General features: G+C 47.7%; 3 protein-coding genes across 3 annotated transcripts in view; 2 read left to right on the forward strand and 1 right to left on the reverse strand.

The window, feature by feature from the left end:
* LOC135821643 (uncharacterized) overlaps positions 1 to 45 on the forward strand; it is a 70833-nt gene extending 70788 nt beyond the window's left edge. Inside the window, exon 39 of the mRNA XM_065334641.1 lies at positions 8 to 45. Within this exon, the coding sequence (XP_065190713.1) occupies positions 8 to 45 (38 nt within the window). The remainder of the gene's footprint in view (positions 1 to 7) is intronic.
* Positions 26 to 2929, forward strand: LOC135821941 (disintegrin and metalloproteinase domain-containing protein 9-like). Its single transcript, XM_065334906.1, has 2 exons — positions 26 to 485; positions 2210 to 2929. Exons 1-2 carry the CDS (start codon positions 62 to 64, stop codon positions 2347 to 2349), a joined length of 564 nt encoding a protein of 187 aa, XP_065190978.1. The 5' UTR covers positions 26 to 61; the 3' UTR covers positions 2350 to 2929.
* Positions 2930 to 6273: 3344 nt separating this feature from the next.
* LOC135821644 (uncharacterized) lies at positions 6274 to 10437 on the reverse strand. The gene has a single exon (XM_065334642.1). The coding sequence runs from the start codon at positions 10435 to 10437 to the stop codon at positions 6274 to 6276; it is 4164 nt and encodes a 1387-aa protein (XP_065190714.1).
* Positions 10438 to 21106: the final 10669 nt, after the last annotated feature.

Consider the following 21106-nt stretch of genomic DNA (forward strand, 5'->3'; position numbering starts at 1 on the left):
GTGTCAGAGTGTCTGGAACGATATGGATCAAGGGGCAGCTCCTGAGGATTGCTTCACAATCATGAACATGGATGGAGACCGTATTGGTAACTGTGGTTTCAAATCGTCCAATTCCACCCCAGGAACCTATGCAGCCTGTGCGGCTGGAGATTCCCTATGTGGTAGTTTGTTCTGCCTTCCAGTTGCTCGAAAGATTCAACCCAGTAGTGACGTTCTGGCCGAAACCATTCGCGTACCCGATGTTGGCAAGTGCAATGGTTTGTACGCGTCCCCGCCAAGAAGCCACGATGACCCATCGCTCGTGAAGGATGGAACACGCTGTGATGCCAGCGGCGCTAACAAAGACCTCGTGTGCCACAAGCAACGCTGCGTGGACAAGTCTCGAGTCACCAGCCAGTGTTCGGTCGATGCTGACAGCGGCAAAGAGTGTGGTGAAGTCGGTGTCTGTACAAGTGCAACGACCTGCCTTTACCCACCCACACCTGGTAAGTTTTTTTTGTTTTTGTTTTTCACTGAATACCACAGAACCATCAGATGCTGCACAGCGGGGCGGTGGCATATTGGATGGAAGTGGGAGCGGGGCAAAAGTAACTCCTCCGACCAAAGGTCTCGGAATCATCGTTACTAACTTACCAACCTAGTGGGCGTTTTCAATTCATTTTTAGTTTCTGTACGTCCAGTTGTCATATGGATGCGATGTGCTACAGATCTTGGCTCTCCAACTATTGCTGCTAAATGCCATCCACAAGCAACAAAATAGCCGTCCCGCCTTTTTGAGAGCTGCCTTACTGCGTGTGAGCAAAACTCTGTATCCTCCAACCAAAATTTTCATCGGCTCACGCACTCAACGTAGAATGGTCATTCAAAGTCCTCAGATTCCTGAGGCTCAAGCTATTCTGACCTCTACTTTGCATGAGCCATGCAACCATGACCTACAGGGAACGTCCCCTTTCTTGGGCATGCTGTTCACAGACGTGCTCGCCTCGCATGCAATTTGTAAAAAAAATGGTCGTATCTGCGATTCGCTCTTTGGCGCTATTACCGTCGATATCGGAACAATCCCGGCCAAAAGCCATATGGTTGGTAGGTATCCTGACCACTCAGCTATGGATACGGTCACGTGTGCATATATGGATACGGTTAAGTGTGCATACACGGAATTCGCGAAACAACTTCGTAGCACATCCTGTGGTGCTGCGCTGTAGGACTGTTTGCCAGGATGGTTCATGTGCAGTGCGAGCACAGAAAAACCGGAAGTTGTGTGCGGATTGGATCGCGTTTTCCAGTTTGAATTTTCTTCACATCGCGGATGTTCGAGCTGGGGAGGTAGAAGAACAGAGGTTCGGATATTCAGGGGTTTTCAGTTTGACTATTCAGGGGTTTTCAGCCCTAACGCAAACCCAGATTTTGCAATTTCACGAGAGTTTTAAAAACTCAATACAGCTCCTGAAAAGAGTTTTTTGAGTAATAATGATAAGGTGGCGAAGACAAAACCTAATACCCGGAGAAATGGTGGTAGCTACTAGACACTAGCAAGAGTAGATAAACAAGAGTGTGCAACTCCGGATCTATCCTGCACAATCTGCAGATACCCCGCCGGAATTTTTTGCTGACGTCACCTTTTTTCAGAGACATGCGCATTTTGCCGCAGAGCAATGTGAGAGCACGTGCTGGGCACCGACCTTGTAGTGGAAGTCCGGCCATGAGCACGAGGGAAAACTTTCCGAAAGACTCGCAGCGCGTGCGTCGTCGAAAAGATTACGTCAACAAAATATTCCGCTGTGGGCCTACCCATCCGCGAGTTGCACTCTCTTGTTTATCTACTCTTGTTACTAGATACACGATGCACACAGACATCTACGAGTATATAGAGGTGTGTTTAAGGTGGCAAGCGGGCCAAGCTCGGCCGGGGACAACCTTCTGGCTGACTGCATGATAGGCAGGAGCACCGGTGACCTCAGAGGTGAGGAAATTCCTCTTTTTCGGGCCATCTGTACCGTAACTTGTAAGTGTTCTCCTCTCAAATATTACCCTGAGCACTATGAGTTCAGGAGAGCAATATGGAACAAAATAAGTGAAGATCTAAAGTCAAAATGTTGGTGGGTTTCCATAGTAATTTTTGAAATCAGATTTTGCGAAGCGGGGATGGTATGCTGTTGTCTGCTTTGCTGAGATGCTTGTGTGTGTCCTCTCTGTTTCTCCGCAACAGAGATCAACGAGTCGAGTACAGGATCCGCTAACACTACCCAGGCTGCTACACCCACGACCAGTGGAATAACCAAACCAACGAGCGACCCAGCCACAACCACTCCAACCGAAGTCGGTGATGAACAGTGGAGTGGTTTATAATTGTAACTAGATACTCATAAACCGGAGGGAATACTACCGACAGGACTAACCTGGTGCCCTTCCACTTACCCACCCATCTTCCATGGCATCCACAATTCGGTCCAGGAAACTCGACAGAGCGTTTCCAGGACGTGAGGAGCCTGGCTAACCAAGTGTGTTTCCAGTCCTGATAATTTCCTCCCATTGTAAATTTCAAATCTGCAATTTCAGATCAGTGAAAATCTGAGGCAGACTGATATCCCATAACCCGCTACGGCTGAGTAATTATGTCGTATTTTAATTAGTAATTATGCATCTATTATTTGCAAGATGATGAGGGCAATAATAGATTGATCCCGACATAGCATACCTTAACTGGTTTAGCTTTGTTGTTGTGTATTGTACTAGCACATAGTATATACATAAGTCGTCTACATTACTTCTCTATAAACAGATGTTTTCAGTTGTTACGTTTAATGTGTTCCCCAAGTTCTTTGACTGAGAATCTGGCAGTTTGCGTTCAAGTCGTTTGGCTTCAGATTTTTCTTCTTTCATTTCTAACTCTTGTTTCAAGTTGAGGAAAAAGTTCTAAATCCTTGGACTTAAGCTGTGTTCACAACTGGTGTGTGCGCGCGTGAAACCACGCGTTTGCGCGTATTTTTGCTGGCTTTTGGTGCGCCATGCGTACGTAAACGCGCCCAAATGGAAATTCCAGCATGTTGGAATTTGCAGCGCGTATCAGGTGCGTACCAGCCTGCATGCCATTCACTTTGATTGGCGGGGTCAACAAATTAGTACTCGAAGGTGTCGCACCCGCTAAATACGACACAGATTGCTGTTTTTAACAAAGCTTAGCAAAAGTACATAGCCCCCCAGAGTGTGCAACGCCTAATCCAGCTCTGCATAGGGTCTTGGTCGAGCGTAATCGGATCTTTGTGTCACAAGACCGTACACATCTGAGGGGGGCCCAGGGAGCCTTCGGGGCTCGCGGATAAAAAACAACCCTATATGTACCCTGCTACGAGACCGGCCTTGCTGTTTGAGCCGGTGTGGAGCGTACTCTACGCATGACATCAGAAGATCAGGCTTTGCACTAGTGCTGACCCGAATTTGCTAGCAATTCTTCTAGCAAAATATCGAAGAATTTTGAAAGGGAATTTGCTGGCAAAATGGAGCAAAATATCGGTGTGTTCGCTGGGAATTGGGAGATTTTACACATATACGGTGCACATGACTCATTTCGGCACAATTTTACCAACACGTGACTCACTTTTTCTCATTTTTGCCAACACGTAACCCACTTTCGGTCAGTTTTCTCACACGTGACACAAATTTTGGAGCAAAAAGGGAGCAAAATATCGAGTGGCCTAGCAAAATGAAAGCAAAATTTCGACGATGCACGAGCAAAATTATGCCGCAAAATATCGAGATTCAGCTGGCAAATTCGGGTCAGCACTACTTTGCACACTGTGCGGTACTACTTCTAGCAAGAGTACATAACCCCCCAGAGTGTGCAACGCCTGGGTCTTGGTCGAGCGGAATCGGATCTTTGCGTCATAATACCGTACACATCTGAGGGGAACCCGGGGAGTCGCGGGTGCTCTTGGATCAAAAACAATGGTACCCTGCCTCGAGACCGGCCTTGCGCTGGTGTGGAGTGTACGCATGACATCAGAAGATCCGATTCCGCTCGACCAAGACCCTATGCAGAGCTGGATCGGCGTTGCACACTCTGGGGGGTTATGTACTCTTGCTTATACTTTTTTAGTGCATGGCAGGGAGGGCCTTATTGGTTAGTGCATGGCAGGGGCTAGGGAGGGCCTTATGGCTTGTTAGTGCCCGACAGGTTAGCCTGAGGGCCGTAGGCCCGAGGGCTAACCTGAAGGGCACAAACAAGCCATAAGACCCTCCCTGCCATGCACTAACTATTTTAGAACGAGGTTACATGCATTATCTCACTTCCATTATGCTTGTGTACCACTATATTGGGTAGTTTTGTGGTTTGTGTGCAGAGAGACTTGGTGTGGTATGAAAGATTATTTTCTTCTGGTAAGTTAAAGTGGTGCTGAGTTACCAAAGTAGAATGGAAGCAAATGAAATGCTGGGCTCTTATTGCGAGCTTCATTCTTATTCATATACATGTATGTAGCTTGTGGAGCTAATTAGGGGCTTTGAGAGCCCCTTGTCGATAACTCTAATGACTTTGATCCTCGCTTTTTATAGGTTTCCGCAAGCTGTTGACAAAGAAAATTCGTACAGATGAAAGAATACGGGAGGCAAAAACCGTACACACTTCTGAATTGCGTAGCTTTTAGTAGTACACCGTACACGTTATGCAGAGTTCATTATCTGCACCGTTTTTTTTTTTTCTTTTTTTCACGGAAAACTGAGCCTCTTGTACGGGCAAAATAACACTTTTTGTGAAGAATCAACACACAAAAAAACGAATCATCAGATACAGTATTTACAGAGTCTGTCACTCAGTAGGATCACTGCACTGTGCAGGTTCACTGGATGCGTGCCTCCGCCGCCACTAGCACAGCAGGGGACTCAGGCATTATCTGCACCGTACTATTATGCATACAGGGAGTTGTACGCACCAGTTTAGAGTATCTTCAGCGGGCTTTAAACTATTCCAAGGCCCTCGACGCGTCATCAAGAGTAGTAAAATAACGATTGAGCGGGCTTTAAACTCTGATAAGGCCCTTGGCGGGAATGTCGCTGATTGGTCGTTTCCTGGACAACGAGACAGACCTCGTTCTAAGGCTTGTTAGTGCCCGACAGGTTAGCCTGAGGGCCGTAGCCCCGAGGGCTACCCTGAAGGGCACAAACAAGCCATAAGACCCTCCCTGTCGAGGGCCTTGGATTAGTTTAAAGCCCGCTGAATATACTCTAAACTGGTGCGTACAATTCCCTGTATGAATTATAGTACTGTGCAGAAAATGAACTCTGCATAAAATGTACGGTGTACTACTAAAAGCTACGCATTTCAGAAGTGTGTACGGTTTTTGCCTCCCGTATTCTTTCATCTAAACGAATTTTTTTTGTCACACGGAAAACTGAGCCTCTTGTACGGGCAAAATAACACATTTTGTGAAGAATCAACACATATATAAAAACGAATCATCATTATACAGTATTTACAGAGTCTGTCACTCAGTAGGATCACTGCACTGTGCAGGTTCACTGGATGCGTGCCTCCGCCGCCACTAGCACAGCAGGGGACTCAGGCATGGCAGGAGCAAACATGCTCCTTGAGCCACGCAGGCACATAGCACCACAACGCACCAGGGCAAACCCAAGGCGGCAGCGCAGCAAGGAGATAACCTGCCCGTATGACTCCTTACTCTTCTCAGCCAGGAGAGAGGCGATCCGCGTGAAAAGAGCATTGGCATGCTTGCCATAGCCACCAGAGGCAGAGAGCACAACGGGCACGAAGGAGGCATGCTCAACTTCACGTACTCGCTCCTCGTACTTCCGGCGCTTTTCCTGTTCATGGCGTCTGTAGCTAGCAGCGAGGGAGGTGGCACGATTCGAAGACGCAAAAGGGTTGAACACCCGTACATCAATAAAGATGCGCTCGAATCGGCCTGTAGTGGAATGATGGCAAAGCCCCTGTGACCCAACCCAAGCGGCCACACCACCAAGACGTTTTATGCTATTGGGTATCATTCATGGCTAGACCTAACACTGTATGCACGTGACATGTCGCCAAGTTATTGTTCTAACCAGAGGAGTAATTGTCACCTTCAGCAGCATGGATCTAAGAGTAAGACTAAGACTGTATTCATCATCACACCTCCACCAGGTGACAAGTCTCTTTACGAGCAAGGACCGGAATACACTCGAAACGCTGTGAAAGGAAAAACTTATAGCATTTAGGATACAACCTAGAATAATAGAACCACAGAACAAATGAACTACTGCACACCATCAGCTCCACACTCACGGAGCATACCTCCTTGGGGCTCTCAATGTATCTCGATTCCGGAGGCTTCGTCCAACTGGCTGATCATCTTCAGCAATCGGCAGGTCAAAGGCAATGGGCAGTTCGCCATTGCTGCTAGAACTGGCCTCCACCTGGTCGACTTCCGTTGACTCTGACTCAGCCTCGCCTGGATCCATCTTCAACAGATCAACATTCACGATCTTCGTGCCACCGCGACCGTGCGCAACGACGACCGTTGAGGATGCCACCACTGCCTCGACCACCCAACCACGCTCGTAGGGAGGCTGGCGCTTCTGCCGTCGGTCCTGGCGTCGCAACAGTACTGGATCTCCGGGCTGATAGGGACAGGCGACACGAGATCTCGATTCATCGATGGAGTCAGCTTGCGATAACTGGCCGTCTAAATAATCCCACACCCGGGCCGTCTGCATCTTCAGCTTGTCCACCCAAGCGCTCTCAGATAGCTCGCTGCCGGACTTCTCCACCACCAGGCGCTTCGGCTTCCAGCCATACATCGCCTCGGCCGGGCTGATTCGAGTGACACTATGCGGGCGTACACGGTACTTGAATAGCAGCAGATCAAGAGCCGCTTTCCAATCATCCTCTTCCTCCAACACCTTCCGAATCAAAGTGAGGAGCGTAGGATTGAACCTCTCTACCGTGCCTTGACTCTGCGGGTGACGAACTGCACCATGCTGCACTCGAACTCCAAACGCCGCAAACAAAGCCGACATGATAGCGTTGACAAACTCGGTGCCGTTGTCGCAGCGCACAATCTCTGGTGGGCCCCACCGGGCACAGATGGACAGAAAGGCATCAGCAACACTTCGTGCATCGTGCCGGGGCAACGGAACGACTTCAGTCCATTTGGTAAATGCGTCCACACACACCAGGACGCAGTGGAACCTGCCATCACGACTGCCGCCGAGCTCCATGGTGTCGATGAACACGGTGTTCCACGGACCAGATGGCATGGCAGACCTCGTAGCTGGAACACTCTCGCCACGCTGCGGACTGGCAACAGCACAGGCCTGACACTTGCCAACAAAGTCCTGGCTCTTTGCTGCCATTGAGGGAAAGAAGCACCGGCATTGCAGAAACCGCCAGGTTCCCTCCCAACCGGCGTGTCCAGTCTGAAGATGGGCTGCGCGCAACACTCTCTCCTCCAGAGACTCTGGGACTACTGGAACGACTTCTTCTTCACCAGTCGGCACCTTGAAGCTCCTCATCAGGACACCGTCGGCAACACAGAGTTGATTCTGGATCTTCTTGTAGCCAGCAGCGACAACTTCCTGTTCAGCTGTCTTCGCTGCAATCACCGCTGTGATGGCCGCATCACTTTCCTGTTCGCTGGCTATCTCTTGGAGCGACACAGGGCCAAGAGCAGATGGATCGATGCAGGCACCAGACACGCCGACGTCAAACTCGCCGACGCCTGACTGACCTTTCCAGTACTGGACGAGCTTCTCAGGAACTCTAGTCAGCTCGTCTGCCTTGTTGCTGGCAGATGGAACCCACTCCAGATCAACGCTGAGGTCAGCCGCTTTGATCAAGTCATCGATGATTTGGAGTCGCCGGTGAACCACCACCTTGTTCAGCCCACTGACTTTGATTCGCTTCAAGTGGCCGAAAAGCGAGCTCAGCCAGCCATAAACGGTCTTGGAGTCGGTCAAGACCTTCACCTTGCGCACATTCCACTCAACCGCCAAACTCAGGCCCTTGATGACCGCCTCGAGCTCTGATAGGTTGATGTGGCGAGTGTCGTTCTTCAGTCTCAGCCAGCATTGGTCCTCTACCACTCGGCCGTCGACTTCCAGGGCCACGCCATAGGCGATACTCGAGGCATCACACCAGATCTTCCAGGAGTGTTCCTCGCCGCTTGGAACGCTCCAAGCACCATGAACTGGGTCTTCCTTCAGCACCCGAGCCATGACGTCACGACACAACACCTGCAACTCTTCTGGAACCGGCTCATCCCATGCATCAGTCAGACAGGCCAAACGACGGAGCCAGCTTGACATCGGCCGCAGCCAGCGACACACAGGATAATGCGCCGTCAGGGCGCCACACCAGCGAAAGATGCTACGCTTCGTCAGCACAGCAGGAATATCAATGGATGTCGGGTCACGACGATCCCATCGCAGCTGGTCTCCCTCAGCATCAATCTTCAGGCCAAGCACGCACGCCTCCTCAAGCTTCACAGGCGGCTTCGTTGGTAGACCATACCGTTGCAGAGAGGCAGCCAGCTCCTTGGTCTGATGGCGTGGTGTCAGGATGTCATCCACATAGTTGTCAGTTGCCGGAAAGTCCTTCGTAACCCACCGGACAATAGCATCCATGACTTTTGGTGCGATTGAAAGGCCGAACCCCATGCGCTGCATGACAAACTTCTGACCTTTCCAAGCCACCACCTGAAACCGCTGCAAGGCAGGCTGTACACGCACGTTCAGGAAGGCCTTCCGAATATCCAGGATATCCATAGCATCGCCGCACTGGCGCCATTTCCGAAGCTTCTCTTCACATGCTGGTGCATCCAGGCCCGGATGAGACACAATGAGACTGTTCAGCGCGCGATAATCCAGACAGGGGCGGACCGGAGTGGACACTTTGTGCTCTTGACACACTGCCAGCAGAGGCAAAACACCGCCAATCTCGCCGTGCGAGCCTTCGTCATAAGGAACTAGCCATCCTTGATCAATCCAATTTTGGACCTCGGTGACGAACTTCACCTCCTGATCATCCGATAATCCTTGGCGGGAATACTCGCCGATGCCTGTACCGATAGGTGAACTTGGAGCAGCTCCGTCGCACCATTTCCAAGTGACTTCCCAGAAGCCTTTCTCGGGGTCGAACATCACTTCACAGTCACTCATCTCCAACGTGACCTTGTCTCCATCCTGTCGGACCTGAACGTGGCGTGGCAAGTGCTCTTCATTGCTGATCTTACTCTCGACTGCAGCCACGACTGGCCTCGTTCCGAACACAGCACCAGTTAGCTGGCCGTCACTCTCTGAATACTCCAGAGCAACACCACCGGCCGATGAGATCACGTCAAGACCAATCAGCATGTCAGAGCGAACCACGTCCAGAGAATCAACTACCAGAAACTTGGCCTTGATTTTCGGCAGGTACACATTGTTGTCATCACGGGAGACAGTCAGCTCCACAGTGCCAGTGATATCGAGTGAGTTGCCGTTAATAGCCGTGATCATGTCCTCACCCGACGGCTTGCAGACAGGCACAGACAGTGTACGCACCGCAGCAGAAGACACTAGGGAGCGACTCGAGCAAGAGTCAATGGCTGCCTTCAGCCTGGTCCGCTCTCCATTGACCGACACGAAGACTTTCGGCAGGCCACCACGACGCCTGGCAACGAGGGCAAGACATGCATCATCTTCGCACTCTGCAGCAGCGACATCTGGTGATACTGCAAATGCATTGGCACCTGCACCAGGAGTCCTGCCACTCACTTGTCCTTCGGATTTGGCCTCAGGACAGTGCCTCTTGATGTGACCAAATCGCTTACATCTGAAACACTGCACCTTCTTCTTCTTGGGGCAGTCCCTCCTCAGGTGGCCAGTTTCTCCGCACAGGTAGCATACTCTGCTGTCTCCTGGCTCAGGTCCTACGGCAGACGCGCTGACACCAGGCTCATCCGCCACTGCAAGGAGAGCACGTGCTTGCTTCGTCAGCTGTGTCATCGTGGGATCCCCACTAGCCGCCGCGCTGAGGCGCAGCTGATTTGCAAATCGACGAGGCAGACCTGACAAGAACTGCTCGACGAGCACCGGGTCTTTTCCATCTGCTGCTTCCTTGTGGCCACTACGCGTCAACAAAAGGCGCAAGTCAGATGCATAAACATCAACAGTTTCATCTTCCCGCTTCCGACGTCGCACAAACTGGGAGTACGCCTCCCTCGACGAGCAGGCGAACGACTCCTCAAGCCGTGCCTTCACCTTATCCTCGTCCTCCTGATCCGCAGTAGCCATTTGTCTCCACACCGTAAAGGCATCGCCAGATAGATACAGAGGCACATGCGCCATTCGCTCCTTGCCTGTGCTCCATTTCTGAATTTTTCCCACGACCTGGAACTTCTGCCAGAACTCTTCCAAGTCCTCCTGGCCACTAAATGCGCGCAACGCGCCTTCTGCTTTCGCCATCCTTAGTTACTTGATTTTCGGCAGGTACACATTGTTGTCATCACGGGAGACAGTCAGCTCCACAGTGCCAGTGATATCGAGTGAGTTGCCGTTAATAGCCGTGATCATGTCCTCACCCGACGGCTTGCAGACAGGCACAGACAGTGTACGCACCGCAGCAGAAGACACTAGGGAGCGACTCGAGCAAGAGTCAATGGCTGCCTTCAGCCTGGTCCGCTCTCCATTGACCGACACGAAGACTTTCGGCAGGCCACCACGACGCCTGGCAACGAGGGCAAGACATGCATCATCTTCGCACTCTGCAGCAGCGACATCTGGTGATACTGCAAATGCATTGGCACCTGCACCAGGAGTCCTGCCACTCACTTGTCCTTCGGATTTGGCCTCAGGACAGTGCCTCTTGATGTGACCAAATCGCTTACATCTGAAACACTGCACCTTCTTCTTCTTGGGGCAGTCCCTCCTCAGGTGGCCAGTTTCTCCGCACAGGTAGCATACTCTGCTGTCTCCTGGCTCAGGTCCTACGGCAGACGCGCTGACACCAGGCTCATCCGCCACTGCAAGGAGAGCACGTGCTTGCTTCGTCAGCTGTGTCATCGTGGGATCCCCACTAGCCGCCGCGCTGAGGCGCAGCTGATTTGCAAATCGACGAGGCAGACCTGACAAGAACTGCTCGACGAGCACCGGGTCTTTTCCATCTGCTGCTTCCTTGTGGCCACTACGCGTCAACAAAAGGCGCAAGTCAGATGCATAAACATCAACAGTTTCATCTTCCCGCTTCCGACGTCGCACAAACTGGGAGTACGCCTCCCTCGACGAGCAGGCGAACGACTCCTCAAGCCGTGCCTTCACCTTATCCTCGTCCTCCTGATCCGCAGTAGCCATTTGTCTCCACACCGTAAAGGCATCGCCAGATAGATACAGAGGCACATGCGCCATTCGCTCCTTGCCTGTGCTCCATTTCTGAATTTTTCCCACGACCTGGAACTTCTGCCAGAACTCTTCCAAGTCCTCCTGGCCACTAAATGCGCGCAACGCGCCTTCTGCTTTCGCCATCCTTAGTTCCTCCCCGCAGTCCCGGGTTTCGGCACCAGAAACTGTAGTGGAATGATGGCAAAGCCCCTGTGACCCAACCCAAGCGGCCACACCACCAAGACGTTTTATGCTATTGGGTATCATTCATGGCTAGACCTAACACTGTATGCACGTGACATGTCGCCAAGTTATTGTTCTAACCAGAGGAGTAATTGTCACCTTCAGCAGCATGGATCTAAGAGTAAGACTAAGACTGTATTCATCATCAGGCCACCCCACACACCACTAGCCGCAACGTCCAGCCGAGCTTGCTCCTCCGTGACAGCTGTGCGATGGCGGAAGGCCTCTCCGGTGACGGGCTGGAGGTGGGGTTCCACTGTCACGTTGTGAGCGACCTGCCTCAGAGCTCTGGCGGTACTGCGCCAACATGTTTGCATATGAAAGAGGACCACGAGGGGAAAAGGTCGTCTCGCATTCTGTGTGTGATTATTGTGAGGTTTTGTGTGAAATTTTAATTTTCGGCTATCACATTTCGTTAATTTCTTATTTTTTAGACGGGGTCCATGGACTAGAACACAATAACTTTTTTTAGAAAACTGCCATAAAGCAGTTTTTATTGCTATAATTTCTTTTGTTTTTTTTGGCTAAAGGATATAATTGTGTCACCAATGGAATGCCCAAATAAATGATGGCCTACATGTAGCGCCTCTACACGTTATTATTATTATTTTATTTTTACTAGGGTGTTTCCCACAGACCTATGGTCTTCTTACGGGAGCCCCTATGTACGTGTATCATATCAAATTCAATACCGTAGTATACGCATTGATGTGCAAGCCTTTTCTTGCAGAAAATGGAACTAGTCTTGCATACATGTATTCATGTTCTTCTGCAGGGGAATCATATGGGTCGTGGCGGTGATACTTTTTTTATACGCAAGTCATTCTGTGGATGTTGCAGAATTTCATGACTCTGTCATAAAATTGTCTTGCCTTTCAGAAAATTCAGGTGTCCACACCCTAAATCACATTTACTTGAGAATTGTAACCAGGTGCGTACCGCAGATGTTTTTGTTGATTCTGTGTTTATAATTGTAGTCATGGGTTGTCGTGATAAGGTCATCCGGCATCATATTGTAGTGAAATCGTAATCCTGTTGATGTCGATAAAACTTTTGGAAGCAGTTCAATGACTTCAAAGTGTTACAAGTCCACGATTGTCTAAAAACAACACAGCAAAGTAGGAACAATAAACATGTATTAAAATGTAAACAAATACATTGCTGAGTCCGACACCTCGTTCCAACAACTACACTGATCCTGAGGATATAAGGGGCAAGGACATATGGTTGGAGGTACTGAGAGATAAACAAGGCACTCCACAATAATAACATGTTACACGACTTTGGAGGAGTATGAATGATATCCACCAGTCAAACCTCTTTAGGACGAACATCAAGGGACCGATGGCATTTGCTCTGTGAGTTTGTCTTAACCCTATTTTATCACGAGTCAATACAATTATTTCTCCAATAGAGACACGAATAGATTTCTTCTACAGCGAAAGATTCGAAGCCAGACCAAACCATTGACTCGTCTTTTATGAAACAAATGAGTCACTGAACCTTTCTTTAGCAACATGACGGCAACTGAAACAACAACAGAGAAAATACGATACATGTACAGCACATTCTTGCAGGTACTACAAACAGATTGCAGATCGTAATTCTTTCTCTACCGGCACGCAACTTTATTTGAGGCAGTGCAATCTCGGCGCTACTCACAAATCAAACAGCCCAGACTCGAGTAAACAAATCCAATCGCCGAGATTTTCACGAGACGAGACTGCACCCATTGGCTTGTTTCGTATGAAGCAAACAAGTCACTGAATGCATGAACCTCTCCATAATGGAGATTTTCCCTGATATGCGAATTTATTTGGCATACTAGTACTCGGCCAATGCGTCCTTGAACCTTTCCCTCCAGATTGGGAACTGCCAACGATGCTATGCCACTGCAAAATGCAGATTCTACCCTATGATCGGACCACGGAATGCCGGAAGTAATCATGACCAGTGCCTTACTTGTAACGTACCAATGTACAATTATAGCAATAAAAACTGCTTTATGGCAGTTTTCTAAAAAAGTTATTGTGTTCTAGTCCATGGACCCCGTCTAAAAAGTAAGAAATTAACGAAATGTGATAGCCGAAAATTAAAATTTCACACAAAACCTCACAATAATCACACACAGAATGAAAAGCTACATGTAAAAGACCTTTTCCCCTCGTGATACTCAGCATTTTTACCTCACAATAATCACTGTGACACAACACTTGAAATGCTGCGTTCAACACTTGTAGTACTGCACCAACAATTGGCAACATGCATGTTATGCATGCATAGGAAAGAGGATCACGAGGGGAAAAGGTCTTTTACATGTAGCTTTTCATTCTGTGTGTGATTATTGTGAGGTTTTGTGTGAAATTTTAATTTTCGGCTATCACATTTCGTTAATTTCTTACTTTTTAGACGGGGTCCATGGACTAGAACACAATAACTTTTTTAGAAAACTGCCATAAAGCAGTTTTTATTGCTATAATTTCTTTTGTTTTTTTCTGTCACCAATCAATGGAATGCCCTATATTACAAATACTATATCAATCAATATGTAAATTTAAACTAAATGATGGCCTTCACATCATATCAAGAGCACATAAAGGGTTTATGTACATATCAATACCGTATTATACGCATTGATGTGCAAGCCTTTTCTTGCAGAAAATGGCATAATGCATGTTCTTCTGCGGGGAACCATGTGAGTATGTAGTGGTGGACCGTGGTGATACTTTTTTATACGGAGGTCATTCTGTGCATGTTGCTGTAGCAGAATTTCATGACTGTCATAAAATTGTCTTGCCTTTCAGATATTTCAGATTTCCCCACCCTCGATCAGATTTATTTGAGAAATGTAACCAGGTGCGTGTCGCAGATGTTTTTGTTGATTCTGTGTTTATAATGGTTTATAATCATGGGTTTTCGTGATAAGGTCATTCTGCATCATATTGCACTGAAATTGTAATCCTGTTGATGTCGATACAACTTTTGGAAGTAGTTCAATGACTTCAAACTGTTAGTCCACGATTTTCTAAAACAACACAGCAAAGGAGGAACAATAAATATGACTGTATTAAAATGTAAACAAATACATTGCTGAGTCCGACACCTCGTTCCAACAACTAGTCGAACCTCTTTAGGACGAACACCAAGGGACCGATGGTATCTATTCTGTGAGTTTGTCTTAACCTATTTATAACTAATGAATACAATTATTTCTCCAATAGACATACGAATAGATTTCTTCTACAGCGAAAGATTCTAAGCCAGACCAACTCATTGACTCGTCTCGTATGAAACAAATGAGTCTGAACCTTTCTTTAGAAACCATGATGACGGCAACTGAAACAGCAACAGAGAAAGTACGATACATGTACAGCACATTCTTGCAGGTACATGTACTACAAACAGATTGCAGATCGTAATTCTTGCTTTGGCGGCACGAAACTTTATTTGGGGCAGTGCAATCTCGGCGGTACTCACAAATCAAACAGCCCAGACTCAAGTAAACAAATCCAATCATACAAGTACAAGATCTTCACGAGACGAGACTGCACCCATTGGCTTGTTTCGTATGAAGCAAACAAATTACTGATCCTCTCCACAATGGAGATTTTCCCTGATATGCGAATTTATTTTGCAAACTCGGTCAATGGGTCCTTGAACCTTTCCCTCCAGATTGGGAACTGCCAACGATAGTATGCCACTGACCAGTGCCTTACTTGTAACGTACCAATGTACAATGAATATGAGTATTTCGACAACACATCTTAAAAGCCTTACCGTCAAGAAGGTGAACTCGCCGCACGGTTCTTCGCACACTATAGACAAGGGCAAAGAGATAAAAATGGATCTAAATCCGAATAAAATCAGCACACGTTTCCGTGAATGAAAGGGTGAGCATAAGCAAAATGAATCGAAGGAAACAAAGAGATCCTGTCAGCTTTTCCATTATTAATTTTATTGCATTCCGCCTAAAATCAGCACACTTTTCGTAAATGAAAGAGTCAACACAAGCAAATGAATCAAAGGGAACTGGTCAACTCACCTGTCATTGAGTAATATTCCGCGAAAGGAGGTCTCAGCAGCGCCGAAACGAAATAAGCCAGGCCAGGAGACGAAATATCCGAAACAGCTCATACAAGAAGCAGTTCCAAAGAAGGAAGTTAGTTCCTCGCGCATGCACATCCGAACGTTCGAACACGGACTGCACTGCAACACAATGTCTGCCGTGCGCGTGCACCGCACGCGGCTACCACCCGTTGGTAGATCTAATACCGAGCACCTTACGTAGAGACTTACGTAGCCTAAGTGAAATACCGAGCACCTTACGTAGAAACTTACGTAGCATAGCGGTGTCGTTTTTCTTGCCATGTGAACACAATAATAGAAAAGCTGACAGGATCGCTTTTCTAAATGAACATGAGCCTTTCGACAACACATCTAAGCCTCAGCAGCAAGATAAGCCTTACCGTCAAGAAGGTGAACTCGCGTTCTTCGCACACTGTTGGCAAGGGCAAAGAGATACGAATGGATCTAAATCCGAATAAAATCAGCACACGTTTCCGTAAATGAAAGGGTGAGCATAAGCAAATGAATCGAAGGAAGCTGGTCAATTCAGAGATCACCTGTCATTGAGTATCCCGTAAAAGGAGGCCTCGACAGCAGAAAAGTAAGTTAATAATATAGAAAAGAGATCCTGTCAGCTTTTCTATTATTAATTTTATTGTATTCCACCTAAAATCAGCACACTTTTCGTAAATGAAAGAGTCAACACAAGCAAATGAATCAAAGGGAACTGGTCAACTCACCTGTCATTGAGTAATATTCCGTGAAAAGAGGTCTCAGCAGAGCCGAAGCGAAATAAGCCAGGACACGAAATATCCGAAACAGCTCATGCAAGAAGCAGTTCCAAAGAAGGAAGTAAGTTCCTCGCGTATGTACATCCGAAAACGGACTGCACTGCATGCAACACAATGTCTGCCGTGCACGTGCACAGCACGCGGCTACCACGCGTTGGTAGATCTAATACCGAGCACCTTACGTAGAAACTTACGTAGCCTAAGTGAAGTACCGAGCACCTTACGTAGAAACTTACGTAGCATAGCGGTGTCGTTTTTTCTGCCATGTGAACACAATAATAGAAAAGCTGACAGGATCGCTTTTCTAAATGACTCCCTGGCCAGAACGCCCCACCATCTCGTCCTTTCGGGGTCGTATTGTGGAGGTGGTCTCCTGTCTGTAGGTTTTACGACACGAACTTTGTATACATATTGCACGTTCTGCAGGCAATCCTATATCCGTAGCTTCGAGCGGACACGAGCTTCACACAAAAACCTGCTAATAGTGTGACCTTAGTGCTCACATCGTACGAACTTCGTTTCACTCTGCCATACGATTTGCCTTTCCCTGGCTGTAAAATCTGTCGCGGCCAAATCAAGGTGGGTTGCTCTTGCGGTACTTTACGGTATGTGCGCTAGCACCTATCTGTGTTCGGTGAATGATTTTGAATATTTGCGCCCGACTTCAGGATAGTGAACATTGTGTGGATGTACCACAAGCGACTGCTAAATCGTCCCTCCATCCCAGGCTCAGTACAGGTATAAAAAAAGTGCCTACCCGTGTCTGGCAGGTTGCGAATGAAGACTTGTCTAGGTTGGACTGGTCATTACTTCATCGGCATTCTGATGTTGATGATGCCATTGTCCTGTTTGATGCTTTACTACAGTCAGCACTCCATCGTCATCTGTTGCCTTACAAAGTTGTTCCGCGGACAGGAGACTACATTAGGCCTCATCCTACTATGCGGGATGCATCCCGACCCTGGATCACTCTGGACCTCAAGTGTGCTGTGAAACTGAAGCGAGATTTGTATAGCATTTATAGGAAGTATCCAACCAGTGAAAACTTCATTGCCTTTAAGCGCAAGCGTAACGAAGTGAAATGTTTGTCACGTACCCTCCATCGTCGGTATGTACAGTCGGTTCATGCCACCCTGTCTTCCCATGATCGCCCTAGTCTCCATCAATTTCTCCGCCATCTTCGTAAGATCTGTAGTCGGGAGCCGATCCGATCAATGACAGCTTCAGACGGCACGGTAGCAACAGATCACGCAGACATAGCAGACATATTGAACACGCAGTTTACGTCGTTTGGACTTCCTGACGACCCTACGTGGCCTATACCACCACTCACCCCTTCACCCTCAATACCTGCCTGCGTCCCTCCTATCATTGTTGACTGGTACAGCCCAAGTGAGGAAATATCTCCGTAATCTGAAAACTGGCAAGTCCCCTGGTCAAGATGGAATTACCAACGAAGTTTGGAGAGCTCTTGCTCCGTCTGTTGCCTATCCTGTGTCAATTATCTTGAATATATCATTTCGCGAAGGGAAATTCCCAGCCATGTGGAAACCTGCGGTAGTCGTGGCCACCTACAAAATTAGAGGACCACGCACCACCCCCCAGCAACTATCGCCCTATCTCATTGCTCTCTACTTTATCAAAAGTGTGCGAACGTGTTGTATATGACATCATTTATGATCATGTTCGCATTTCCCTGTCGCCAGCACAGTCGGGCTTTTTTCGGGGTGACTCCACCAGGTACCAGGTTACCCGCCTCGTGCAAGACATCCACACCGCCCGGAACGCCCATACCCATGTTGGTTTAGTGTTCTTCGATCTTGCAAAGGCCTTCGACACTGTTTGGCACAGGGGTCTCTTAGCTAAGCTGTGAACAGTATATCGCATTGATGGCAAGGCTATCGGCTGGCTCTCATCGTATCTCTCTGACCGACATCAGCTTGTACGCCTCTCAACTGTGTTATCAGAGCCTTTACCCGTTACTTCTGGAGTCCCCCAGGGTTCAAACCTTGGGCCACTGCTATTTCTCCTGTATATTAATGACCTCCCCGATATTGCCCCTGGTGTCAGCCTTTTCGCTGACGACACAGCTCTGCTTTGCTCCAATGCTTGCCCTATACGACTGCACGAAGCCATGCAAGATAGCATTGGCAAGGTTATAACCTGGATGCATGATTGGAAGTTGCAGCCAAACGTTGATAAAACGGCAGCTATGTACATTTCCCCTTCTTCCCCTTCCCTGCCACTTTGTTTTCCTTCTTCAAGTGTTGCTATTTGTATTGTTGAAGAGCATAAGCATCTTGGCGTTGTTATTGACTCTAAATTGTCGTGGTCACCCCATGTGCAGTATGTCTGCAAGCGCACAAGCTCCATCCTTGGGGCTCTTCAAGCCCACTGTAGACATCTTCCTCTTTCTTGCAAACGCTTGTTTCATCGTTGCTATATATTGCCCTTACTTGACTACTGTGATACTGCTTGGTCTGGCATAACTACTACTGTATTGAACAAGCTAGAAACCCATAACCGCATGCTCCTTAAAATCTTATTTAGCAAAGATCGTCGCTTTCCCTCCGCTAGCCTTTACGAAATTGCCAAGATCAGTCCCCTTTCCACTCGACATAAGTACCACCTCTGTGTTCTCATAAATAAAATATTGCTAAATAAAATACCCTTGCATATGCAGGCTTATAATTGGTTCTCCGAAACACGGAATACGCGGAACTCATTCAGTTTCCCACGCGCTGCCTCCACCCTATTCTCTAGATCCCCGGTCTTTGCTGGCTATGTGTTTTGGGCAACATTACCAACGCAGGCAAAGACCAGCACTTCGATGGATAATTTTGTTGCTAAAATCTCTGCTCAATTATAGGTTTCATGTACTTCGAAGTATATCCTGCTGGTTTGTCTCCTCCTTTGCCTTCTTCGCCTTTTATTTGTATTATTTTATCTGTTTTACTGCTGTGGTTGGCTTTCACCCTTGTCTCAGTTTTACTGGCCGTCATCATGATGTGCTATGAGATAATGATATAAATACAAAATACCTGCGTATGTAATCCTTTCATGATTTAAAAATTAGGAGCCGTGCTTCTCATCACCGTGGACAAGTAAATGTCGGCCCATTACATAGCGTTTGGAGACTTGCTCAAGTACGGTTGCGTGTCAATTATGCGGCACCCGCGGAATAAAATGAATATTCTGGACGACTGAAGCTACAAAGCCATCTTGTGTTAACAGATCAAAAAGGCAGTACTTCGAAGTACCTGTATTTATCACTCGTATTGCCCTGAAACAGTCGTGCTCATCTCTAGAGACTAGCTTGTATTTATCTCTACGTAATGGCAACTTTCATGATGCTGACTGCCTACATTTACTTGAAGTAGGACTATACATACTAAATAATTATGAGGTCTATAAGCTGTCAGTGCGGTGCTGTTGGATACCCGACATGCCATGTGACTGACCGCCAGATAAACGACATGCGATTGTACCGGTCACAGTGTAGCTGGGTTTTCACGAAAAAATGAAACTTATACGATTGTGAGAAAAGTTCAGAAACCACACTTACACATGCACACACGCACACACGCACACACACACACACACACACACATGCGCGCACGCGCGCACACACACACACACACACACACACACACACACACCTGTCCTGTTCTGTTGAGCCACTACCACAACTTGGCACAAGGATCGCATCGGTCCCAAAGGGGCAGTAGAGCGAAAGTGAGACGTGTTGGCTCCGAGTTCACGTACCTATCTCTACAGTGAACGCAACCTCGATCGAAAGTCATGCCAAATGGATTTATCTACCACGCGTGCGCGTGCGCGTATACAAAACGGAGGAGGGATTACTTACTCTCCATGTATGATGTATCTGTTGTATTCGTGAACATTATCATTGATGTTTCCCCTCCATGTTTTTGAATATGCGAGCATAACTTCCAACATCAAGAATATTTACTATTTTTTATTATATCAGAAACCAGGGGGATGCGGGGAACAGGAACAGGTACTGCTCAAAAGAAGACTGGATGCATTGTTTCGGAAAGAATTTCTACGAGGTTAGGTTGTGATGTCGATAGGGAGTGAGTTGTAGAGGGTAAGGGCACTGTTTGTATTGCTTTGTATTGCTTTTATTTTACATCGCAAGTCAAACGGGCAATCATGCCCACTGTTATGATGACGATGGAAAGGGAGAAAAGATTAAGAACAAGGTTAGTTATTTTGGTTTTCAGGGAGTGAAGAAAACGGTGCGTCTAGGAATCTCTCCTTAGATCATCAACATTGGTCATGAAAGTAGACTTTCAATGGACGTGAGAGTTGAGATGTGCTAGGTCAGGCCAACTAGAGGGGAATGCTAGGCTGTGAGATTCCGAAGTACATCCATTCTGTGTTTGTTTTATGAATGCACGCGGAACGCGGAACTCATTCAGTTTCCCACGCGCTGCCTCCACCCTATTCACTAGATCCCCGGTCTTTGCTGGCTATGTGTTTTGGGCAACATTACCAACGCAGGCAAAGACCAGCACTTCGATGGATAATTTTGTTGCTAAAATCTCTGCTCAATTATAGGTTTCATGTACTTCGAAGTATATCCTGCTGGTTTGTCTCCTCCTTTGCCTTCTTCGCCTTTTATTTGTATTATT

This window comes from Sycon ciliatum, chromosome 7, assembly GCF_964019385.1.
Source record: "Sycon ciliatum chromosome 7, ocSycCili1.1, whole genome shotgun sequence".
NCBI classification, from domain to species: Eukaryota; Metazoa; Porifera; class Calcarea; order Leucosolenida; family Sycettidae; genus Sycon; species Sycon ciliatum.

Excerpts from the sequence above, each read along its gene's own strand:
- LOC135821644 (XM_065334642.1), bottom strand. The coding sequence starts at position 10,437 with ATGGCGAAAGCAGAAGGCGCGTTGCGCGCATTTAGTGGCCAGGAGGAC.
- LOC135821941 (XM_065334906.1), top strand. The coding sequence starts at position 62 with ATGAACATGGATGGAGACCGTATTGGTAACTGTGGTTTCAAATCGTCC. Across the intron at positions 486-2,209 it reads CCTTTACCCACCCACACCTG|AGATCAACGAGTCGAGTACA; the intron begins GTAAGTTTTTTT and ends TCTCCGCAACAG.